At 40.7% G+C, this 25077-nt stretch overlaps 1 protein-coding gene across 8 annotated transcripts in view; it reads right to left on the bottom strand.

The window, feature by feature from the left end:
- Nucleotides 1-25077, bottom strand: part of PDE1C (phosphodiesterase 1C) — a 516106-nt gene that overhangs the window by 401149 nt on the left and 89880 nt on the right. For all 8 annotated transcript variants that reach the window (XR_009260337.1, XM_058724658.1, XM_058724659.1 and 5 more), the window contains exon 2: nt 20805-20855. Coding sequence is in view for 7 of the 8 variants with exons in the window: in XM_058724658.1 (XP_058580641.1) it covers nt 20805-20855 (51 nt within the window). In the remaining variant the exon portion in view is untranslated. The remainder of the gene's footprint in view (nt 1-20804; nt 20856-25077) is intronic.

Raw genomic sequence — 25077 nt, 5'->3', positions numbered from 1 at the left:
GAGTTATCCCTTTAGTTTAACTTGGCTTTTTTAATGATTGTATCACATTATTTTACTTAGTATAACTTCATAGTATCTATTAATTATCTGACAGGGCAAGACTGCCTCTTTCCTCTTTTTTGCTATTCTTACTTGCTTCAGTCTCTAGGAAAACTTCAGTTAAATCTGTTTGTCAGGGCGCCTGGGTGGTTCAGCAGCCGACTCTTGATTTTGGCTCAGGCTGTGATCCCAGGGTCGTGGGATCAAGCACTACATCAGGCTCCATGCTGATCACGGAGCCTGCTTAGGATTCTCTGTCCCTCTCCCCTGCTCTCTGTCTCTCTCAAATAAAAAAATTTTTTTTAATCACTGTCAATTTCTAAAGAGAACTCTTCTTTTTGAATGTATATTGAGATGGTACTTGAGAAAACTATAACTAATTACTTAAGGAGAAGAATTATCATCTTAACAGTATATCATGCTCTCATCCAAGTAGATGACTGGTCCTTTCTGTGTGGAACACTTGTTGTATTGACTTTCTCAAGCACCTTTTCCTCCCTAGTTATAACAGCACCTCTCACTTGATTTTGAGAACATCTCCTCTCATGTTACCCATTCCATGTGAACCTTACAGGCTTTCAGCTATGTTCTCTACTGCTCTGGGTTCAGCGATAAGTCAAGGTAGTGGGTATATGACCCGAACTTGGATAATCACAGATCTTCCCTGGTATTTTCCATACCAAAACTAAAAGGAAGAGCCTTTTCTTTCTTAGTAGGTTGCTAGTGCAAGCTGCCACATCCCAATACCTGAATAAGCCTAAGAAAATGAAGCTAGTACCCTAAGGAAATCACACAAAACGAATCCTGAGAGTGGCATGTCCCTGGTTGTAATCCCTCGTATCCCCAGACCTACAGCTCTTCCATAGGTCTGTGAACTACTATGGTATCCTTGCAGCAAATCCCACTCTGAGCTTAAAATAGCTTGTACTGAGTTTCTGTCACCTGCCAACAAAAACGTCCTCCCATGTATTCAAGACTTTTATTTCCTTTAGTAAAGTTTAGTTTTCTTTGGTCCTGGCAATTCTTAGTAGGTTTTTTTCTGGGCAGTGTGTATGTTGGTCCACTCTTGTTCACAGAGTACATTTTTAGATTGTATTTTCTAAATCATTTTTACTGGGATATAAAATAGATATTTAGTGTATTTGCTTAACGGTCTGTCTCCTTACTAAACTCTTAACTCTTTTAAAGGATTTCCTTGTTTCTTTGTTTTAGTCTTTCTAAGCACATATGCCATCTACAATAATTTTCCCTTCTCATTTCTAATTGTTATGCCTCCTATTTCTGTTTGGTCTTACTGCATCAGCTAAAACTTTCAGAAGAATTTTAAACCATGCTGGCAATAGCAAGCAATTTTATCATTTTGCTAGCTTCACTTAATTTTCTATTTATGAAATGTCTATAAAATTTTCTGTTGTAGCCTTAATATAAATTTCCCTCTTATAACTGAGTTTTTGATTAACCCAAAAAACACACAATTCAGTAATAATGGCTTTATCATATATTGAGATGATCATGTATTGTTCCCCCCACCCTCTCTCTTTCTCTCTCTCTCCCTCTCCTTTTGACCTATTGACATGTTATATTAATAGCAAAATGGAAAAGAAAAAAAACTTACTTTCCAGATAGAATCAAATTTCCTCAGAGGAACTTTGTTGGAAAAATACTTTAATAAAACAAGGGGTGGGGGGGGGGGGGAGGTGAAAGCCCTAAAGGCATAGATTGAAAAAAGACAACAAAGAAAGAGTTACAGGGGTACCTGGGTGGCTCAGTCAATTAAGCATCTGACTTCAGCTCAGGTCATGATCTCGTGGTTCGTGGGTTCGAGCGCCGCATCAGGCTCTGTCTGATGGCTCAGAGCCTGGAGTCTGCTTCATATCTGTGTCCCCCTCTCTCTCTGTCCCTCCCCCATTCACACTCTGCCTCTCTCTCTCTCTCAAAAATAAACATTAAAATATTTTAAAAAAAGAAAAAGTTATGCTATTCTGCACATAAAATGAAAATAATTTAGAGGTGGGCAAGAACAGAAAAGAGGGGAAAGAAGTGGGGGAGAGACAGTCTTCAGGACAGCTGCCAGATGCAACCATAATTGACAGCAGTAACTGAAGAACTTTCCAAAAACATATAAACCTGATATCCATGTTTGTCACATGCCGGGTAGAACTGCAATGTAATCACCTCTCCAGAACAGTATGGTAGTTCTATTTTTTTTTTTTATGTTTATTTTTGAGAGGGAGAGAGAGAGAGAGAGAGAGCGAGCAGAGGAGGGGCAGAGAGAGAGGGGACAGAGGATCCAAAGCAGGCTCTGTGCTGGCAGCAGAGAGCCTGATGTGGGGCTTGAACTCACGAACTATGAAATCATGACCCGAGCCAAAGTCAGAGGCTTAACTGAAAAGCCATCCAGGCGCCCCTGTGGTAGTTCTATTTTTAATTTTTGGAGGAACTTCCATGATGTTTTCCAAAGAGGCTGCACCAATTTACATTTCCACAGTGTACAAGGGTTCTCTTTTCTCCATATCTTTGCCAACACTTGTTATTTCTTATCTTTTTGATAGTGACAGGTGTGATGTGGTATCTCATTGTAGTTTTCATTTGCATTTCTCAGATAATTAGTGATGTTGACCATCTTTACATGTACCTGTAGACCATTTGCATGTCTTTTTTTTTTTTTTTTTTTAAGTAGGCTCCACACCGAGTGCAGAGCCCAACTTGGGGCTTGAACTCACAACCCTGAGATCAAGACCTGAGCTAAGATCAAAAGTTGGATACTCAACCAACTGAGCCACCTAGGCACCCCTTACATGTCTTCTTTTTGATCAATTTTAAATTGTTAAATAGACGAATGGCTACTATATTGGGTAGCCTAGCTCTAGAAAGTAATCAGAAAAGAAAATAAACATTCAAAATTATTAATATATAGATGAAGATTAGAATAGACAATGCATAGAATGGTAATAAATTTGAATATCTCTATAAAAAGGCAATTTTTAGGGGAGTCTGGGTGGCTCAGTCAGTTAAGCGACTGACTTCAGCTCAGGTCATGATCTCACAGTTCATGGGTTTGAGCCCCACGTCGGGTTCTGTGCTGACAGCTCAGAGCCTGGAGCCTGCTTCGGATTCTGTGTCTCCCTCTCTGCCCCTGCCTTCCTCATGCTCTCTCTCTCTCTCCCAAAAATAAATAAATAAAATTAAAAAATAATAATAATAAAATGGCAATTTTTAAAGGAAAATACAACAAAAGAAAGAGATACCTGTAATTCAGCAATAGCATATGATGACATTGAAACAATTGTGAAATAATTACTTTGCTAAAAATACTTTGGATCTCAAGAGTTTTATAGGCAATTATATTAAAATACCAGGGAATAGGTTATTCTTATGATGACAACTATATAGAAGAAGAAAGTAAAGGCTAATCTTTATGAATATAATTGCAAAAGCTTTAAATAGAATTCTAGCAAAGCAAACGTATAAATATACAACAATAACAATACAACATGACCAGATAGAATTTATTTCAGTAATTCAAGGTGACTTCACTATTATGAAGTGTTTTAATGTATACTCCAGATGTCATATGCACATGCCTTTTAAGGCCTGCATGAGACTGTCTCAAAGCTCCATCCCACACTATTTTTTTAAGTTTGTTTGTTTGTTTATTTATTTATTTTGAGAGAGAGAGAGAGAGAAGCAGGGTAGGGGCAGAGAGAGAAAGAGGGAGAGAGAGAACCCCAAGCAGGCTCCTCAGTGTCAGCACAAAGCCCAACACAAGGCTCAATCCCACAAACTGCAAGAGCATGACCTGAGCCGAAACCAAGTCAGATGCTTAACTGACTGAGCCACCGAGGCATTCCCCACCTCCAAATTACTAAAATTACTTTTAATTACTAAAATTCGATCCTCTCTCTCTGTCCCTCTTGCATGCATGTTCTCTGTCTCTCAAAATAAGTAAATAAACTTAAGAAAAAAGAAAATGAAAACAATAATTTGAAAAGATACATGCATCCCATGTTTTTTAAATCAATAAATCCAAAATATTATCATTTTAACATGTAATCAATATAAAAACATTAATGAGATTTTGTATTCTTGTTTTTGAAAATCCAGCAAATAATTTACACTTACAACCCATCTCAGCACTGGTCACATATCAAGTGCTCAGGAGTCACGTTTTATGGGACAGTACAGTTCTACAAAATTTATTTTGATTCATGTTTCAATTGGCTGAAGTATATATACCCTTGAATAATTCTTTCCAGGAATGACAAGGTTAATGAGTTACACATGAACAACAACTTCAGTAGAGATTTTTTACATTTACATTAAACTCAACATATTTCTTAATTCTCTTCTGTTATTTACATGCTATAGAAGAGAATTAGGAGCCAAGTCTGATAGGTTTTCTTTCTTTTGTAGGCAAACATTTTTCTTTATCTTTGTATTTCAAACATTTTGCTAGCATATATGTAATTGTGAGTTATTTTTACTGATTCTTAAATTTATTTTTCTGGAACACCATGAGCCCTTTCAATGTGGAAGGAAACTCAAGCCCTACTTTCTTCCATTCAGGCAAACTGCCTTCAACTTTATCTTTTATTATTGCTTCTGTGCCAATTATTTTGTTTGGCTTTAGTCTCAGAACATCTATGATTCATTTACATGTGTTGGTTCTTTCTCTGACCTCCTATTATCTTTTCTCATCATTTTCAGTTTGTCTTCCAATCATTTATTATATTTTTCAGGGTCAATTCTATATTTCAACATGAATTTCATTCCTATGTCCCATATTTACTTTCTTTTCATTGTTTCTCTATGCATCTCAGATCAAAATCAACCTGCTTCTTTTCTTATGGCTTCCTGATCCTATCTTAGAAATGCTATATCTTCCTCCTTATACAGAATGCAAAAGAGTATTTACATGTGTTCTTTTGGCTTCTACATTAAATCAGTTTTCAGAAGGCTACCACTTCCCTATGTTTTTATTATGGCATTTCACTTCCTTAGTTTTTCCTATGTTGTTTAGAGTTTTATTTTGGACGTAGCCATAGGTAAGTCATTCTGGAATGCAAAAAGATTCATACAGAGATTATTGTTTTCCAAAAGGCAAGGTATGTAGGTCACTGTAGGTTTCATTCATTGTCTACTTGGGCTGCCAGATAAATTCAGCAGAAAGAACCAAGAGTAAGATTGACATTTATATCCAAACAGTTACCATAATAAGCAATGCATAACCCAAGCCTAAAGAGTAAGCACAAAAACATGGTGCCCAACCTGCTTCAGATAAAGCCTTGCATCTGTCCTTACCCGATTGATGGGCACAGCTCCCACATAATTTTCAAAGTCTATTTAGAAATTCATATGGTACAATAGATCACTATATAGTGAGACCATCAATTCCAAGAGGAAAGGTCTCGATTACTCTTTGTCATACTTCAGAAGAATGAGTCTGTTCAGCAGAGTAATGATGTAGACAAGATTAAAGGGAGGCTGTTTTCAAGAACTTTGACAGCATTCATTTAGTATACTAATTAAAAGAGAAGTTTATCTGTTGAGAATGAAATCTACTTGACAAACACTTTGTTAATGGTCAGTGTGAGTTGGCTACTTGAGAGTAAAAAGATAGCGTTCTTTTAAGTTTCTCATAATTTAGACTTTTCACTAATTCAGACACCACCACCCCCATAATTAAGTGAAAATTTTTCAATGCATAACTACCTTGAAATATGCTAATGTCTGCAAAGCATGCAAAAATCCAAGTTTTACCATCTGCTGGGTGATTCATTTGTAAATCTGCCTAGTATTCCTTTGGGAAGTTCCAGCATGGATTTTTAACCTCATCACAAAAACTTGGTAGGAATGAATTCAGTATGTATGAAAGTGCTCTGAGCACTTGGAAGAATGTGCCACATTCATCCTAGACATGTTGAAATGGTATGTGTACTGTGATCAAAAATAAAAGTGTTTGAAACGAATTGCTTGGAGATTTGGTGTTTTAATCAAGAGTTCCAGAAAAACAGAGACTTTGAGGTAACGTATTAGTCACAGAGAAGAGCTCTTTCAAATTCTGGACCAAACCAGCCGTGGCTGGTGACAGAATAAAAACGATGGACTGTTTGTTGGTAGTAAGCTCCTTTAGGAAAAGAACTGTGGCTTACCCATTTTTATATTCCTGCACCCAAAATGTCCTTTCAAAGTTATTCGCATGTGTCGAAGATACCTGCTTCTGAGGCTGTAGAAATCACACTAAGGAACTTCAATAAACTTCTCAGTCTTTTCTTCCTTCCATGTACTTCAATTGTATCATGCATGGGTTTTCTTCAGTTTCTTAGCAAATGGCTTCACACCTTGGCCTCTCTTCCTATCTTGCCCTATTGGACTAGGGAACCTGGCTTCATAAAGTTTACTGACCTGGAAACTAGGCAATTCTTTCAGAGGTTCCCAGAAGTGCAGCTCTGAACATGATAATTTCTCCCATTATTTCATAACTACAGGGGAGTTGTTCATAGTTTAATCTGCAGGCTAATGAACACTGAAGGTGCACATATTACAGCCTACAAAACCGGATGTGTCCAGCCTGGGCTTCAACCCAAGGCTTAGCCAAGACCTAATGCACACCATGGCAGGAACCACTACACCTCCTTAGTCTACCTGCCTGTCAGTGGGGGGAAGGCAGAGGATGGAACGTAGTGAGTGGCACACAATAGGCACTCCATAAATATTTGTTGAAAAGAAGGTATCATGGGAAGTTGTGACTGGTAAGTCAGGGGAGTCTCCTAAGATAAAATACATCTGAATTCTTTCAAGCAAGTTAATTGAGTATGAATCTCTAAGAATTCTCCAAGTAGTAAGTGACTCTATCACCTTGTTTGGAATTGTTACAGATCTGGAACATTTCTATTCACTCTGCTTTCAACCCAATTGAACAAACATTTACTGAACATTTACTATGTACTGACAAGCAAGGCACAGTTTCTGTTTTCAAGGAACTCAAAAATCTAGTAGGGAGATAGTCGTGAAAGAGATATTTATAATACAGTATGATGCAAGTAATAATACAACTATGTACAAATATACTGATACCAAACAAAGGAAGTGATAATCTTGTCCCAGGGGTCAGGCTAGGCTTTACAGAAAAGGTGGCCTATGACCAGAGTTTTGAGAGATGAATGGGTTGGCTTGGTGATAAGAGGGATAGAACATTTCAGGCAGAACCACATGTACAAAGGCATGGAAGAGTAAAACAGCATGGGAGGGCAACTAATTTCATTTTTCTGAGGGTGAAATAATGAATTAGGTCATTAGAAGAGAGGTCATCTTGGGCCAGAATTTGAAGGGCCTTATGTCATATACCAAGGATTCTGACTTATAGGCTATGGAAAATCATCTTCTGGTGTGTGGGGTTTTTTTAACTTTTTACTCTAAGAAAATTATAAATTCACATGCACTTGTAAGAGATAATACAAAGATCCCATGTACCCAGTTTCCCCCAATAGAAACATTTTGTAACACTACAGTACAACATCATAACCAGGATGTGGACACTGAGGCAGAACATTGCCATGGCAAAGGTCCTTCAGGCTATCCATTTATAGCCACACCACTCTCCTCCCAACCCACTCCCTCCTAACTCCTGACAACCACTGATCTGTTCTCCATTTCTAGAATTTTTTCATTTCAATAATGTTGTGTACATGGAATCATACAGTATATGTATAACCTCTTGGGATTGGCTTTTTCATGCAGCATAATTCTCTGGAGATTCATGTGTGTTGTTGCATCAGTAGCTTGTTCTTTTTATTGCTGAGCAGTATTCCATGGTATGAACACACTATAGTTTGTTTAACCACACACTGGATAAATAAATCTAGGTTGTTTCCAACCTGTGGCTATTATGAATTAAACTTCTATAACTATTCGCATCAGGTGTTTTTTTTTATTGTAGTAAAATATACATAATATGAAATTTACCATCTTAACCATTTTTATGTGTAACTAAGTTCAGTGGCATTAAATACATTCAAGTTGTTGTGCAACCGCCATCTCCCTTCACCCCCAAAACTCTTCTCATCTTGCATAACTGAGCTGTGTCCCCATGAAACTAACTGTCCCCTCCTCTCAGCCCCTGGTAAGCATGATGCTACTTCTGTCTCTGTAAATTTGGCTACTCTTAAGTACCTCAAGTAAGTAGAATCATACAGTACTTATCTTTCTGTGACTGGCTTATTGCACTTAGCATAATGGCTCAAGATGCATCCATGCTGTAGCTTGTACCAGAATTTCCTTCCTTTTTAAGGCTGAATAACATTCTACTGTATGTACATTTCCTTCTGTAGATATTTGGTTCATCCATTCATCCACCGGGGCTGATTCTACCTCTGCGGTACTGTGAATAACACCCCAGTTCTTTACCCAGTTCTTTGGGGTACACACCCAGAAGCAGAACTGCTGGATCAAATGGTAATTCTATTTTTGAGTTTTTGAAGAACTACCAAACTGTTTTCCATAGCGGCTACACGACTTCACATTCCCACTGGGTTCCAATCTCTCCATATCCTTGCCAATATTTTTGGGTTTTCTTTTATTTTTTTTTCTTTTACACTAGCCATCCTAACAGGTGTGAGGTGTCACATGTACAGGTTATTGTGTCTTTGTGTCTCTGGAATAAATGCCTAGAAGTGCAATTCCTGGGTCATGTGGTAGTTGCATTGTTTACTTTTTAAGAAAAAACAGCCAAACTTTTTAAAAGTGGGTTGCCACCAGCAATGTATGAATGATGCTGGTTCTCTGCATCCTTGCAGGATTTGATGTGGTCACTATTTTTTTATTCTGGTAGTTGTGTCTCACTGTGGTTTTAATTTGCATTTCCCTAATGGCCAATCAAGTTGCACATCTTTTCAAGTACTTACTTATCATCTATGTATCTGCTTTGGTAAAACGTCTCTTTCTGTCTTTTGGCCATACTCTGAATGGCTTGTTTTCTTTTTTACTTTTGAGTTTTGAGAATTCTTTATATAATACTAGAACTCTGTTAGATAGCATAATTATTTGCAAATATTTTCTCCCACTTTCTAGCCTGTCTTTTCAACATCTTAACAGGGTCTTTTGCAGAACAAAGGTTTCTCTAGTGTTAGTGAAGTCCAATTTATCAATGTTTTCCTTTTATGGATCATACTCTTAGTTCCAAGTCTTTCTTGCCAACCTTTATAATCCCGTGACTTTTTTCTGTTTCTTTTTTTTTTTCTAAAAGTTTCATAGCATAAGGTTTTATCTTTAAGTCCATAACCCACTTTGAGTGAATTTTTGTATAAAGTTTGAGACTTAGGTTGAGGTTTGTATTTTTGCCTACGAATGTCCAAATACACTGGCACCATTTGTTGAAAAGGCTATCTTAGCTCTATTAAATTGCTTTTATGCCTTTGTCAAAAATCAGTTGGGCATATTTGTGTGAATCTATTTTTGGCTTCTCTATTCTGTTCCATTGACCTATGAATCTATCCTTTTACCAGTACCACCTAGTCTTTATTACTGTAGGTATACTTTAAGCTTGAAATTGAATACACTGATTCCTTGCACCTCATTCTTCTTTTCCAAAATTGTTTTAGCAACTCTAGTTCCTTTGAGATTTCCATATAAATTGTGAAACGATCTTGTCTATATCTACAGAAACTCTCCTTGGGATTTTCATAGGAATCGTGTTAAATTTGTATATCAATTTAGGGAGGATTGACATCTTCACTATGTTGACTCTTCCAATCCATGAATACAGTCTATCTTTCCATTTATTTAGATTTTCTTTGACACTTCATCACCATTGTAGTTTTCCACGTGTAAGTCTCATATACATGTTTTGTTAGATTTATACCTATACATTTCACTTTTTTTGAGCAATTGAAAATACTACTTTATTTTTAATTTTGATTATTTTATGTTTATCTCATATCTTATAAGCTTGCTGAATTCACTTATTAGTTCTAGAAGGCTTTTAATAGATTCTTGACAATTTTCTGGATAAACAATCATGCCTTCTACAAACAGAGACAATTTGATTTCTTCTTTTCTAAACTGTATGCATTTTATTTCATTTTCTTCCCTTATTGCACTGGCTACAACTTTCAACACAATGTTGATAAAAGGATGTGAGTAGATATCCTCATCTTGTTCCCAATTTTAGGGGGAAAGTATCAGTCTTAGAATAATGTTAGCTGTAGGTTTGTATCAAATTGAGGACATTCCCGTATATTCCTCTTTCCCTAAGAGCTTTTATCATGACTGTTTAATGTCATCAAATGCTTTTTTGACATCAATTGATATGATCATGTGATTTTTTTCCTCTTTAGCCTGTTAGTATGGTGAATTACATTAATTTTCAATGATGAAAGAGAATCAACCCCACTAGGCATGATGTACAATTCTTTTTATATTGTTGAATCATTTTGTTAATATTTTGTTTAAACTTTTATATCTACATTCATAAGGATATTGGTCTATAGTCTTTCTCTGGTTTTGGTATCAGAGTAATACTAACTTCATAAAATGAATTAGGAAATATTTCCTCCTCCCTATTTTCTGGAAGGGAATATGTAGAATTGGTGTTAATTTTTCTTTAAAAATTTAGTAGAACTTTCCAGTTAAACTAACTGGGTGTGGAGATTTCTTTGGGGGAATTTTTAATTACTAATTCAATTTTCTTAATAGTTATAAAGCTGTTGGCTATTTCACAACTGGCGAATTGTAGTGGCTTGTGTTTCTCAAGGAAATGATCCATTTCATCTAAGTTTTAAGAGCCCAAGGTCAGGCAAAAGTCTCAGATCCAACTCCCCACTCTGCCCAAGGCCTGAAATCCTTACCCCATGTGGATGTCAACATATACACTACTAGATCCCATGGGCTTGGCAACATCACCGCCACACAGCATAGCTGCAGAATCAGCAGGCATGTGTACAGCTTGCTGTACTAATATTAAATTCCTCCTTCATTTACACCTGCAGAGTTCCCTTTCTTTATTACAAATTTAACTATACACTTTAAAGTATTTTTTAAAATATTTTACTCAGTATCTCTACATGCTTATAAAAATGGAGGGGTTTCAGGCTACCCTAGTCCACCTTTCGCTGAAACCAGAAACTTCACCCTAACTTTATTCAAAGGAGCATACATTGAGAGCGGAAAGGAGGAGGTTCTTGGCATGCAATAGCCAACCCATGTCTTCCTTGCCCTCCCTGAGGTTGCATTGCACACAAAAAATTTCTAATAAGATTTTTAAATTGTGTAAACCTGTACACATGTAGTAAGAAGTAAATATTTGCTATTATCTCAACAAGCTGGATTACAATTCTCCCTAGGGAAAACGAAATTAGTCTGCATGAAGGGAAAAAAAGTCAAAAGGAGTAGAGATGAAATGCTGAAGGCAAAAGTGTCAGCAGATACCAATGCAATTAATGTGATGATCAAGCTACTCTGTGTGAGAAACTGGGAGGAGGGCCTTTCAATTCCTAAGAGAGAAATGGAAATACAGGCAAAGAAAGGAGGAGGCTAGGGCGAAGAACTAAGGGGTGGAAGGCCAGGAGCTACATGGGCAAAGTGGTCTTTAAAAAAATCATCAGTGGTGGGATGGATGAAAGGGCTGTTGAGAACAGGACTGTGAATTATAATTGTCTGCATGCAATGGCATATCATAATCTCTCTCGTGGATCTCTCATCTTCAGTCAAGTTCTGCTTTGACCAACAGCCTTTGGTTACTCCAAAAGAAGAGGAGGGGCTTTGCTCCACATCTGAGTCTATGTCAGAGCAGATAAGACAGCCAGAGCATATAGAAGGAAACAATCAACAGAGGTAGGAAATCAGGTCAAGGAGAATAGTAGGTCAACCCAGGTATTCACAGAAACATGAAGGAGCACTCTGAACTTCCAAAGGGCACACAATAGCAATTTGGGCCTATTTACCTAGATCTCAATGGGCCAAGAGCCTCCAGCTGACATGTGGGCTACATACCATCCACAAGCTCCTGGAAGCTACTTATAGCATCATCAGAGAGTCCACTGGTGAACCAATGGCCAACATATTGGGGACCAAGTGATACAGTGGATATATTCAAAGACCTAATCATACACATTCAAAAAGAGAAAATCAAAGTGAGTCTCAGTTCCCCAAACACAATTATACTCCAAGCCTTCACTATGACCATAACCATCAACCCTTTCCAGGACAAGCTGAGTTTTCCCCATTAGACCAGTTCTTGCAGAGAGCTCATGACACCCTGACGGGGATGCCATAAAGAGGATTTGGATTTTACATGAGGTGGTGAGGTGGACTAGATAATTTTTAAGTTCTAGTCTAACTTGAAATTGTTCAAATGGGGGCGCCTGGGTGGCTCAGTCGGTTAAGCACCCGACTTCAGCTCAGGTCACGATCTCACACTCTGTGAGTTCGAGCCCCGCGTCGGCCTCTGGGCCGATGGCTCAGAGCCTGGAGCCTGCTTCCGATTCTATGTCTCCCTCTCTCTCTGCCCCTCCCCCGTTCATGCTCTGTCTCTCTCTGTCTCAAAAAAATAAATAAACATTTAAAAAAAAAAAAAAAAAAAGAAGGTTTTAAAAAAAAAGAAATTGTTCAAATGTAAGATAATGGGTTGATATATCTGTTTACTGAACCAAACAGGTTTGCTTGGCTGATAATAACTACATCTGATGAAAGAGATGGAGAAAAGGAGTAAGATACAATCTGGAACCCCTTGTGGTCAGGCAGACGGATCTTGGGTGAACAAACGTTGGGGAGTAACTGTCTATGGTTCTGAAACACAAATATGTCGTGACAAAAACTGCAGTTTCAGGATGACGGTACACATGACTGGGAGGTGCAAGCAAGAGGCCAGTGGACCAGCAAATAAAGGGCTTATAATGACCTTGTTGTGAAGGGGGAAAGGCCAGGAGTTGGCAGGAAATGGCTTTAGAAAAAGAAGGAGAATTTGATTCAAGAGATGATGCAGAGCAGTGCCAGTTCCAAGGGTTGAGTAGGGGTACATTTAGACTCTCTTCCCCGTACTCACCTTCAGCCATTAAATTTTAATTTATTAAAATTTTATTTTAATCAAAACAAAATTATTTTTATTTTAAAATAACAAAAGACTATTCTTTGAGAAGGGCAGTTAACATTTGCTCTGTCGTATGTATATCTAATTACAAGTGGCTATAGAGAAATACTAATAATAATGCTAATAATACTAATTGTATGATTCCACCTCTACCTTCACCACCACCATCACAACTAAAGCGGTGGTTCTGAAAGTGGCATACATCAGAATCACCACTAGCATCTGCTGGGACCCACCCCAAGAGTTTCCAATTCAGCAAATCTGGTAAGGGGTCCGAGTATTTATACTTCTAACAAGTTTCAGGGACCCCACTTTGAGGACCACTGAGCTAGATCACTACCCTTCATGTATAGAAATTTTAGAACTGGCATTGTTGAAGCTAAAATTCCAGTTTCTGCTGAAACAAGTGGGAAATGAAGATATTCAGTCCTTAAATACTGTTAAGGTGAGACCTAGAGCTCTATAGAAGATCTGAACTTTTTAGAAATAGACTTGTTTAAGACAAATCAGAAAATCTCCAGATCCAGGTCCTTCCCTGTCCTGGGCCCTTTATACAGCTCTAGTTCATTCCTAGTACATGCTCCTGAAAACACTGAACACCCAGCCACCAGCCACAGCCCACTGCTCACGGCATCTCTCGGCCCTTCTTCCCACCCATTTTATCTCCTCCTTCTTCTCATCATTATGGTTCCATAATCCATCCAACTCCAACTCAAGCTCCTAATGCTTGCAACAGGCCTCCCTGGCTGTGGCCAGCAATTTCAAAAAGTTCTCTGGCTGGACTCTAGCACTCTGTCAGACAGGATTTTCAGTGTGCCCTGGGGTTCCACAATGGGCACCACCATGTAATAGGTGCAGGCTCACCCTCTATCCCAACCCCAGACAGAACTCACCCTCACTGTACACCCCTATCTGCCCCTGCCCATTCTCTGCCCAAGGAAGGGGATCATTCACCCACCCACATTATATACCCAATGCAAATATAGCAAGTGACCCTCCCTTTGCTTTAACATCCATCCACCCAAATTACTCCAGCTCTTCAATAGGATAATCTGTTTTCAACACTATCTGGATTTTTACCTCCAAAAGCAAAAGAGGTCAAACAAGACTCCATTTCCTTACTGCTTTTATCCCACTATTTTCTTTCCAACCATTGCTCATCTCAGGGGAGAAATTATTCTCTCCTCAATTAGAGAAGTAATAAAAACTCTAGAATGGAGTTTCCCAGATACACAAGTTTTGGGGCCAACACCTCCCTCTGCACAGACTCTTCCAATGTCCTGGATAGTCCACAAAAGTCCACTGCACTGAATGCCTGCCTCTTTTAAGTCTCCTTGAGTAGAGATGCACACCAAATTCTGGGCTTCTGCTGCCACATTGTGGCCATATCTGAACACTGCATGCAGCCCTGAAAAGTACTGCCTTTTTTTGGGGTTTTTTTGTTGTTGTTTTTTTTTTTTAAGATATAATTGACATACAACATCTTAGTTTCAGGTGAACAACATGATTTATTTGTATACATTGTGAACTTATCACCACAAAAAGTCTAATTAACGTCTGTCACCATACATAGTTACAATTTTTTTTTCTTTTCTTGTGATAAGAACTTTTAAGATCTATTCTCTTAACAACTTTCAAATACACTATACAGTTCTATTAACTATCATCACCACGCTATACATTACATCCCCAGGACTTATTTATAACTGGAAATTTGTACCTTTTGACCACCTTCTCCCATTTCACCCATCCCCACATCCCCTCCCCTATCTACCTCTGGCAACCACCAATCTGTTCTCTGTCTCCAAGTTCAGCTTTTTTGGTGGTGGGGCAGGGGTGGGTATTATTTTACATGTAAGTGAGACCATACATATTTGTCTTTCTCTGTATGACTTGTTTCACTTAGTATAATGACCATGGATGGACCTTAAAGCCTTTTTTTTTTTTTTAAGATTAGAAGTTACCTTGTCTACCTGTTAACCTCCACTCACTCCCCAAACCTCAGCTAATGCTCATCTCCTCCAGGAGGACTCCCTTGAATCTACTCCCATCCCAGGTCAGATGAGTTCTCTCCATCTGGTTCATGAAGTTCCTTGTACAATCTCTAGCATTTCCTTCTACACACTACACTGGAGCCACTGACTTCTGCATTGTCTGATCAGATTGTGAGCTCTCTGAAAACAAACTTACTCTCGTGTGTGCCTCTAGGGCCCGATACAGAAGTCTTCAATAAACATATGTGAAAAGAAGGAAGGAAGGAAGGAAGGAAGGAAGGAAGGAAGGAAGGAAGGAAGGAAGGAAGGAAGGAAGGGAGGGAGGGAGGGAGGGAGGGAGGGAGGGAGGGAGGGAGGGAGGGAGGGAGGGAGGAAGGAAGGAAGGAAGGGAGGGAGGGAGGAAGGAAGGAGAGAATGAAGGGGGTGAGGAAAGAGAGCAAATGACCAATATTTGTTCTAACAGATCGGGGACCTTGTCACATGTTTTTAAGTATTTTATCAATCACCCTGGCATGTGATCAACCACAACCACTCTGGAAATAAGTTATAATATCTTCCTGGAATCCAGATGCATAAAGTGTGACTTAGAGGGGTAAGTTTCCTGCCCAAATTCACACAATTCAGAATTCCGGGACAGAGAACCCAAGCCCAGGCCTAACACCAGAGCCTGAGCCCTTAATAGCTTCTGAACACCTTGACATTCGTGTGTGGGAGACCCTTGAGGACACGCTCTGGAGTGGTTTCAGGAGTGTGTGTACTGGCAGTGGGATAACATTCCCCTGCTTATGAGGTGAGGATGAGGAAGAGAAGTGGGGAACAGAGCTGGAGGGTCCTAGTTTACTTTGTCTTCACTCAACAAGCAGTTATTCCTACACCAGGCAAGGTTAGTACACAGCTCAACCAGGTGGGGCCCTTGGCCTCCAGGAGCCTACTGTCTACTGGAAAGACTGACATACACATAAGACAGACATCTCCAGGGAAAAGCTCTCCAGGATGGCACTGGAGGGTAGCCATGCCAGCATCTCAGATGTCTGGGCCAGCAGGGGACCCAGCCCCACAACCAGCTGACTTCATCCCAGAAGTCCAGGAGCCCCAGCCTAAGGGGAGGCCCAGGAGCTCCTCACCTGAAGGTCCAGCTCTTCACAGCACAGCCATGGTCCCCAGAGGTCACCTCCATCTCCAACAGAAGGCTGAGTTGCCAGCCAAGTGTGAAAACCTTTCAAAGGCTTCCCCATAATCAGGGTCCACTCTTTAGGCTAGTACAAAGACCCCTCTTGGCTTGACCCCAGGTTGCCTCTCTTTTGTTCCATTTACACACTGAGAATATTTTTTCAGGTGTCTGGGGGAAAAAGTTAAAAGGTCTGATATCAATCATTTTCACCATAATAAGAATGAACCCTGTGTCCTCACTCTGGAGAGAATTTGCATTTTAAGTCTTCAAGTGATTCCCTTATTTGAGGGAATTCCTGATATCAGTGAGCTGGTGGAAGGGATGTTTGAGGAAAAGGTCTTCCCAACCCAGATGGAACCAACTGTAGTGACGGCCACTATGGTGTAGATCTAGGATGCCTGCCCTGAGCTAAAGTTTGAGCATCTCCACTACCAAGAAGGCAGACCCCCTAGTCTCTGAGCTACAGAGCTGGCAAACCCAGCCCTTAGACCAAGAAGTAATGTGCACTGGGAACAGCCAGGATTTGGAGTTAGGAGACCTAGAATTCCATCAGTGAGAAATTCTCAATGTTTTCTCCCAACTTTGTTGTCCTCATTTGTAAAATGGAGACACTGGTTGTCAGAGAGTTTTGCATGCAGGACCAAGGTGAGGTGCTCTACAGGCTCATGCCCCCAACCCAACCCTGGCTCTGATGCATGGGAAGGAAGTCCCCACACACAGGACCTCCAGCCCCAGGACAGCTAGCCTCATAATGGGTGCCATTCTAAACCATCTGCTGGCCCAAAGCCAACATGCCTTGGACTCATACAGTACCTTACAGTCAGGGTCACCCTCAGTTCCTCATTCTCTTGGACACTGTCATTTTTCTGTAGGTTTTAGAGGGAAAGATAATATTCTCCACTGCTTTGGAATCTCATCCCCCTCCCTGTCTCCTTCCTTCTCCTTCCTCACCTCCATTCCTAGAAGAATGACTTTCTGGTTACTCTCCATGCCTGTGGCTGTTAGTCAAATGCTCTGATTAAGGTCAAAAGCCACTGTTAAGCATAAAATGATGGGGACGGAGTGATGAAGGGGCCATGATAGGATCCAGAGACTCACAGAAGTCACTCCAGAGTCCACAACCACAGCACTGCTATTTCATGGCATATTAAGTGTCTCCAGTCTAAAGGTGACAGGAACTGAGCTTGACCCATGGGCTTTGGCATCAACTTCTTTGAGGAAGGTTCAGTGGTTCTGGGTGGTGGTGTCAGCCTCTGAGAGACAGAGGTTCCAAGAAGAAAGCTGGGGATGGGTTGTATTGCAGAAGTGACCAGAATAAGGCCTGCAAGGCTGGCAAATCAACTGGTCAAGCATGATCAGAAACCAGCCCTTGGAAATGCTGGATGTTTTCATGAGTTCTACACTCTACTTCCCTCTGCTTCTCTTTTGGGATCTCTTAATATAATCAACACAGTTCACCTCTGTTGCAATATGGGGAAGCCAAGAAAAGTATATTGATTCAAGCATGGGCAAAATCTCTGGAGAAATGAGCAGCATATTCCAGAAGAATAAGGAATCAGAATGTGAGACCCCACAAAGGGAATGAAACCCCTGGGATGACTTGGGAGGCCAGTGGACCAGCTCTCCTCCTTCCCACCCTGAGCTCTTTCTGCTGACCACCCCACCTCTTGAGTCCAGCTTTCAGAGCATCTCCAACCTATGTTCTCATTGCCCACTCCCATCTAGCCTAAATCCATGCTGGGTGGTGCACACTGTCAGGGCTTTCTGTGTGTCTCAGTGGGGGCAAAATTAGAGTGTCACAGTATTTCATCTTCTGGCCTCCAAAGAAAAGTCTGTCAACCAAATCCTTCCACTCTTCCCAAAGTGAACATTCCATTCACACCATAGCACACCTTCAAGGTCATTTTCAATTTGGTAAGTAAAGTCTCAATTAGACAATGCTACATTAAGAGTTATCTTTTTCTTGGGGCACCTGGGTGGCTCAGTTGGTTAAGTGTCCAACTTCAGCTCAGGTCATGATCTCGCGGTTTGTGAGTTCAAGCCCCACGTCAGGCTCTGTGCTGACAGCTCAGAGCCTGGAACCTGCTTCGGATTCTGTGTCTCCCTCTCTGTGCCCCTCCCCTGCTCATGCTCTGTGTCTCTCTGTCTCTCAATAATAAATAAACGTTTAAAAAAAATTTTTTTTAAGAATTTTTTTCTTCATTATGCCCTGTTCAATCCCCAGAGCCTCTGCCAAAAACTATATATATGGGGTGCCTGGGTGGCTCAGGCAGTTAAGCACCCAACCGTTGATTTCAGCTCATGATTTCGCAGGTTTTGGGATCAAGCCCCATGTCACGCTCTGTGCTGACAACTTGGAGCCTGCTTGGGATTCTCTCTCTCTCTCTCTCTCTCTCTCTCTCTCTGCCCTTCCCCCACTCATGCTGTCTCTCTCTCTCTCTCTCTCTCTCTCTCTCTCTCAAAAATAAAGAAATAAACTTTAAAAATATTTTTTCTTCCTAGAATCCACCTCATATTTTCCATCTAGTATTTGCTACAAAAAAATTTAGTAGCTAATGTGCCATCTAATTTTTTTTTTCCAGGACAATGCACTGGCAGAAATTTTTTTTCCTTTTTTTTGGTCCAGAATCACAGAATCAGCCCAACTTAATTGGTTTGTCACTAATTACTTTTTTTCCTAAAAGGATATTTTTTCTTTCATCTCTTCACTTATCTCCTACTAATAAGCTTTCAAGTGACATATCCTCTTTTCAACCCAGACACACAACTTAGAAGTTGTGGAAGCCATTTACAAGTGAAGTCACCCTCTTCTATCTGGGAAGGGACCGGCTGCTCCAGGTTTCATTCTGGCTTCACGGTGAAAGGCCCCCATCCCGTCCTCTTCCTACATCTCCTGATGAGCATCAAAACTTCGGGCACTCCCGAGGAGATGCACGCAGCACAGTGTGCCCAGCGTGGCTGGGTTACCATTTCAGCTTATTAACTTGCCTGACTACTGCTTGGGAGATCAAGAAACAAAGGGACTAAAAGCATATTCATCATCCTCATTGAGCCGTGGGATGAAATGCTTATTTTGGGAAGTAATGGTTCCAGGTAGGAGGGAAGTGAGAAAGGAGTGTTTTATTACACACCTTCTAAAATGTGAGCACTTAATGCTCTCGCATTATCATCTATCATTACAGTTCTATAAAAGCCATTTCTAGGAACCAATCCCAAAGTTTTGAAGCCTTCCCAAAAGAACTGGAAGGCAGAATTTAGAAGAAGGCCCTCTAAGTAGAAAAATACTTTTGATTCTACACATTAAGGCTTACTATGGCGGTATCCACACCCAAAACTCGATCCACCTTAGGAAATAAGGCCGTGACAGGGAATTTGTGTACCATGACTTCCAAAGAAGGTAACTTTTTTATAAAGGAGAGAAGATGGGTATGGATTCCCTATTTTTCGGAGGGAGAAAACTGAGGCCCAGAAAGTTTCAGCGAAATTACTCTAAGTGAAAGAGCAAGTCGTGCTGGTGCTGGAAAGAAAAATCCTCCTGTTTTGATTTTCTGCTCCACCATTTCTCCACTCCATGCCTGTCTGGTTTGGGGAGCATCTCCACCCAGCCCCGCTCAACCTCTGGTATTTCTGCTCCCTTGTTGCAATCTGGGTTTTCATTCCAGAGAGAGCATTCACTTGCCGCATAGTTTGCTGATCACCCTGGCACAGAAAACACTGAGAGGCTTTTGACTCCCATTCTCCCACTAATGATCAAGACCTACAGACAAAAGAGTCAAGTGAAATTGATGGGGAGCTCCAAGGCCCTTACAGGGATCCCTGTGCCCAAGGAAAAGCATTCAACCTATCTTCACAATGTTCACACAAGCTTCAAAATGTCACCTAAGTGAGGTAAATTTCACACAAGCTTCAAAATGTCACCTAAGTGAGGTAAATTTCACACAAGCTTCGAAATGTCACCTAAATAAGGTAAAGCCAATGGAGCTAGTCCAGAAATCCACTGTGGGTGGTGATGATGCTTTCACACATGTGTGGACCTTGGCAACTACAAGCATTTTACATACTCTTCCTCATGCTGTCGTCATAAAAAGCCCGCCCCTGAGTGCAGAACTCTCTGAGAGGACTCCCAGGGCAACAGTTCTCAAACTCAAATGTGCACAGAAATCACCTAGGGATTTGTTAAATTCAGATACTGATTCAGTGGGTCTGGGGCTCTGCATTTCTAAAAGTCCCCAGGCAATGCCAATCCTCCTGCTCCCAGGACGGACCCCACTTTGAAGAGCAAAACCCTAAAGCACAGTTGGATAAACTACAGCTCTAAGGGTTGAAAGGGCAACAGCAATGAATAGCTCACCCACGATGGGGCTCAAATGAAATATTAACCCATTAAAGACATTTCCTATATTACTCTATTATCGACAGTGTTTTACTGACAGCTGGCAGGATTCCAAGTGTGGACTGCACAGGCAATAAAGCCTCTGAAGGAGCCCAGGAAAGGAGTGAAACAAGATCTACTCACGAGAGAAGCGGGCAAGTGGTCTGGCAGGCTTGTCTCCAGCTTCATTTGCGACTGAAAAAGAAAAGCAGACAATGCAATAAAAGCAAGGCACATGTGTCCACAGAATATGTCCAACCTACAGCTAATCCTCTGGGGGATTTCACATTAAACTATGTTTGAGGATCTTTGTAAGAAAATAAAAGCAACTTCACTCTGTCTGTATTCACTCTGCCTATATTCTCTGTCTATATTTCCATTGCTGCTCTCAATGTCTAAATGAGGACAGATGTCTTCATCATTTTGATTAAGTGCATTTGAATAAAGCTGGAGAGGACCTAAGCAATTTGTAATTTCCTATGCCTCAAGGTGGAAAGTGGCTTGCACCCACACATTAAGAGGCATGAATGTCTGACTTCCAAACCTGTGTACGTCCTTTTGGTTCAAGCTTCCACTTATCAGGCTGTCTTAAAACACATAAATGCACCCCAACCACTTAACATAAAACCACTATGCTCAGATGGATAGGGCCAAAGCCAAGACAGGATTTCAGAAGGTAACAACAGGGTTAGTTTTTATTAAGAAAGATATTTAACTTTAGACACTAACAAACAAGGGAATTCAAAAGAGGGGATCAAGAAAATTCTTCAGAGAACTGCTCTAGAAAACCTTACCCTTAAAGCTTCTCAGCAGGGCACTTTACCCTCCTCTGATAAGCGTCTAAATAATTTGTCATGTGGACAGAGTCATAATTAATATTCCCTATATTTATGAACACCACCTTTGTGAAGAAAAATGAGATCAGTCATTAAGTGGAAACACAAGTTTCATTCACTTTAAATATCACTTTTAATACCCATAAGGATTATAGCTTGCTTGTTTTATATATTCATAGTAAACAGGCACGATAGTTGTGGTCAACTTGAACAAAACACCCAAAGCAATCAACTGGAAAAACCTGTTCATTTCAGCTTAGAAAAAAACACTCACTAGACAGGCAGAATAAAAGGGGTGCTAAAGTAATCATTAATGTATGCAAAGATGCAGCAGCGGGACAAAAGAAATAACTACTTCATAAACATTACATCAATTTTGCAAAGCATGGAAGGAGTGAAAAAATTCTTTTCACCCTCTCACAAAGGTAAAGATTTCACAATTCACTACATGTGGACAGATTTTTAAAGTTCATGGATCCAAACTCCGTCTACTTTCCTGTCATTTGCATGGCCCATTGTCTTCACTCTCTTTGTGGATGACAAAAAAGATGTTATTAAAAAAACAACGGGGGGGAGGGGGGTGTGACATTACCTGCCTCCGTTACCTCCCACACCCCAGCATTTCCAAAAGGAAGAGGGTAAGAGAGGCAGAGAGGAGCAAGCCCTCCTTAGGTACTGACATGAGTCTCCCTGGCCTTGAGTTCAAACTGTTTCCTCTCCAGAGATCCTTCTTTAAAGAAACAGAGCAAGGGTTTCTTCCCCCAAAATATTTGCTGCAGAAACTGATGGGCTACTTTTAAAGTAGAAAAACAAAAACCACTTCCATTGCTGTGAACACCAGCAGCCACGAAAATGTTCAGCTTGGAGAGTGAGCATCTTCCCTGTGGGAAGGAAGAGGAGCAGTGACAATACTGTCACCATTTTACACTGCAGAGATGGCTGTTTCCTCACTCCAGAGCTTTTACCTCCTCTCCCCACCACCCTTTCCGAGGATGGGAATTGCTGACCCAGATCCAAGTAAGACCAGGAGAGGCAGGAATCGAGATCTAGGCCAGTGGAGTACCAAGAGACTTGTTTCTACCCAGAAGGAATCTGAACCATGCCAGCAGGATTATTTTCCTAAACATAGACCCAGTGCCACACTCCCTTACTTAAAGGTCTCCAGCGATGTCCCAACACTTACAAGACACAATCCAGCTAACCTGACCTGGTCATTGAACACCTGGCCTCACCTATTCTTCTCAGCTCACTCTATTTGCCAGAGCATCCTTCAGTCACATACTCTGAAAATTCCTAAACACGCCCTACACACACCCTCCCTCCCCAGGACACCCCTCCCCACTGCCTCACCTGCCAAGTCACACTCATCCTGCAAGATTCAGGTGGAGACATTCATTTCTGAAAAGCTTCCCTGACGCTCATCACAGCTTCTCCATCCCATTGATCTCTGCATACACCCAACTCCCTTCCCAGACAGTAGTTAGCAAACTTTAGCAGGCATCAGAGCAAGCAGGAAGGTTGGTTAGAATAGACTGCAGGGTTTGTTAAAGTAAAAATTCTGACTCAGTGAGAATCTGCATTTCTAACAAGTTCCCAGGTGATACTGAGGAGCTGGCCTGGGGACCATATTTTGAGAAAAGCTCCTCTCAACTACAACCTACCCCACCCAAGACAAGGATCATAACTTTGCACCTTTGTATTTTCAGTCTTCTGAACACAGAGTGAGTGCCACACAGAATAACACATACGGTCAGTGTTTTCAGAACTAAATCAAGTAGGGGCGCCTGCCTGGGTGGCTCAGTCAGTTAAGTGTCAGACTTCAGCTCAGGTCATGATCTCATCATTTGTGAATTCGAGCCCCACATCAGGCTCTGCGCTGACAGCTCAGAGCCTGGAGCCTGCTTCAGATTCTGTTGTGTCCTTCTCTCTCTGCCCCTCCCCTGCTCGCTCTCTCTCTCTCTCTCTCAAAAATAAACATTAAAAAAAAAAAAAAAAAAAACTAAATCAAGTAGACCGAATCCATACCACTGCCACAAATGGCTTAGTAGACCAGAAACCTAAGACTGGCTTCCAGAGGATAATAAAAAGGCCCACGTGTGTTGTTTGGCCCCACAATGTTTTAAATTTTTAAACAATCATCTACATTTAAAAATCAAGAGATTTCAAATATAAAATTTAGATTGTAGGCTTCTCTGAATAACTGAGCGGCTGTCCAGTCCACCAGCCAGTAATGGCTCACCACTGGGACGCCCGCTATGGGTGGTTCTGTCTCCTGCATGCTCAGGAGGCAGCTCTTTGCTGATCTGCATTGGGCTTTCTATATTCTCTGCATGGTCCACAAGGCAAATGAAAATAAAAGTTGTTTTGAATGAAACTAAAACTCAACAGAGACCAGCACTACAAAAAGTGGTTGTGACCAAGCTCACTGAGCCCTTTGTCCCCAGCCCACAAACTGCCCAGGCAGCCTCCACAGACTGTTGGGACACACCTGGGCTTCTTGGCCAGTGGAAGAGTCCTCTGCTGTTTGCCTTTTATTTTTTTAAAAATATACAGCAAGCTTTAACAACAGAGTAGATGTTCCATTTATCAGATGCAATTAGAGCTTGAATTTGGCAAAATCTCATAAAAATAATTATGTAGATTTAAGGAAACTTATCCATATCATACTGTTGGGCAAAACATACAGACCAGTACATATGATGTTGACTTGTATATCTAGGCTACATGTCTATATGGGTACAGAGAAAGGAGTGGAAAGATGTGCGCTAGATATATTAACAGTTATTTCTTCTGTATCCTAGCATTTGGGATGACTTTTAACCTATTTTATACTTTTCTGCATAAACCTAACAGTTTATGATAATCATGGACCATGTTTATAATCAGGAAAACTGTTCTTATTAAAGGGGTAGGAAAAAGTTGTCTATTACTTGATACACATTAAAATTTTAGATATTGTGTGTGTATGTCTATTTATCTATTTATATAAATTACATTTTAGATTCAGATTCCAGAGGAGTTTGGGATCACAGAATCCAGGGGACTTTCCATCTCTAGTCCCAGACGATTCCCTATAAAGAGTCCAGAAACGAATCTCCCATCTGCTCTCCAAGGAGTTCCACACTTTCTAAATCAGGGATTTGCAACCCTCGTCGCACATTAGAATTGCCCAGGGAATTTGGAGGTGGGGGGGCACCTGAGTGGCTCAGTCAGTTTGGCATCTGGCTCTTGGTTTCAGCTCAGATCGTGATTTCACAGTTTCAGGGTTCGAGTCCCGCTTTGAGCTCCACACTGGCAGCACAGAGCCTGCTTGGGATTCTCTCTCTCCTTCTCTCTCTCTCTATACCACCCCGCCGTGCTGTCTCTGTCAAAATAAATAAGCTAAAAAATGAAAATTTAAAAAAAGAACTACCTAGGGAACTTTTAAAAATCCTGATGTCTAGGCCATACCCCAGACTAATTAAACAGAACCTTGGGGATGGGACCCAAGCATGGATACCTGTTAAGCTCCCAGATGATTCCACTGAGCAACTGAGAAGTACTAATAAATGGTGTAACTTCATACACCTTTACCAAAGCAA

The sequence above is a fragment of the Neofelis nebulosa genome, chromosome 4, assembly GCF_028018385.1.
Source record: "Neofelis nebulosa isolate mNeoNeb1 chromosome 4, mNeoNeb1.pri, whole genome shotgun sequence".
Taxonomy (NCBI): domain Eukaryota; kingdom Metazoa; phylum Chordata; class Mammalia; order Carnivora; family Felidae; genus Neofelis; species Neofelis nebulosa.
Note: the sequence above shows the minus strand (reverse complement) of the source record. Positions and strands in the feature narration are given on the sequence as shown.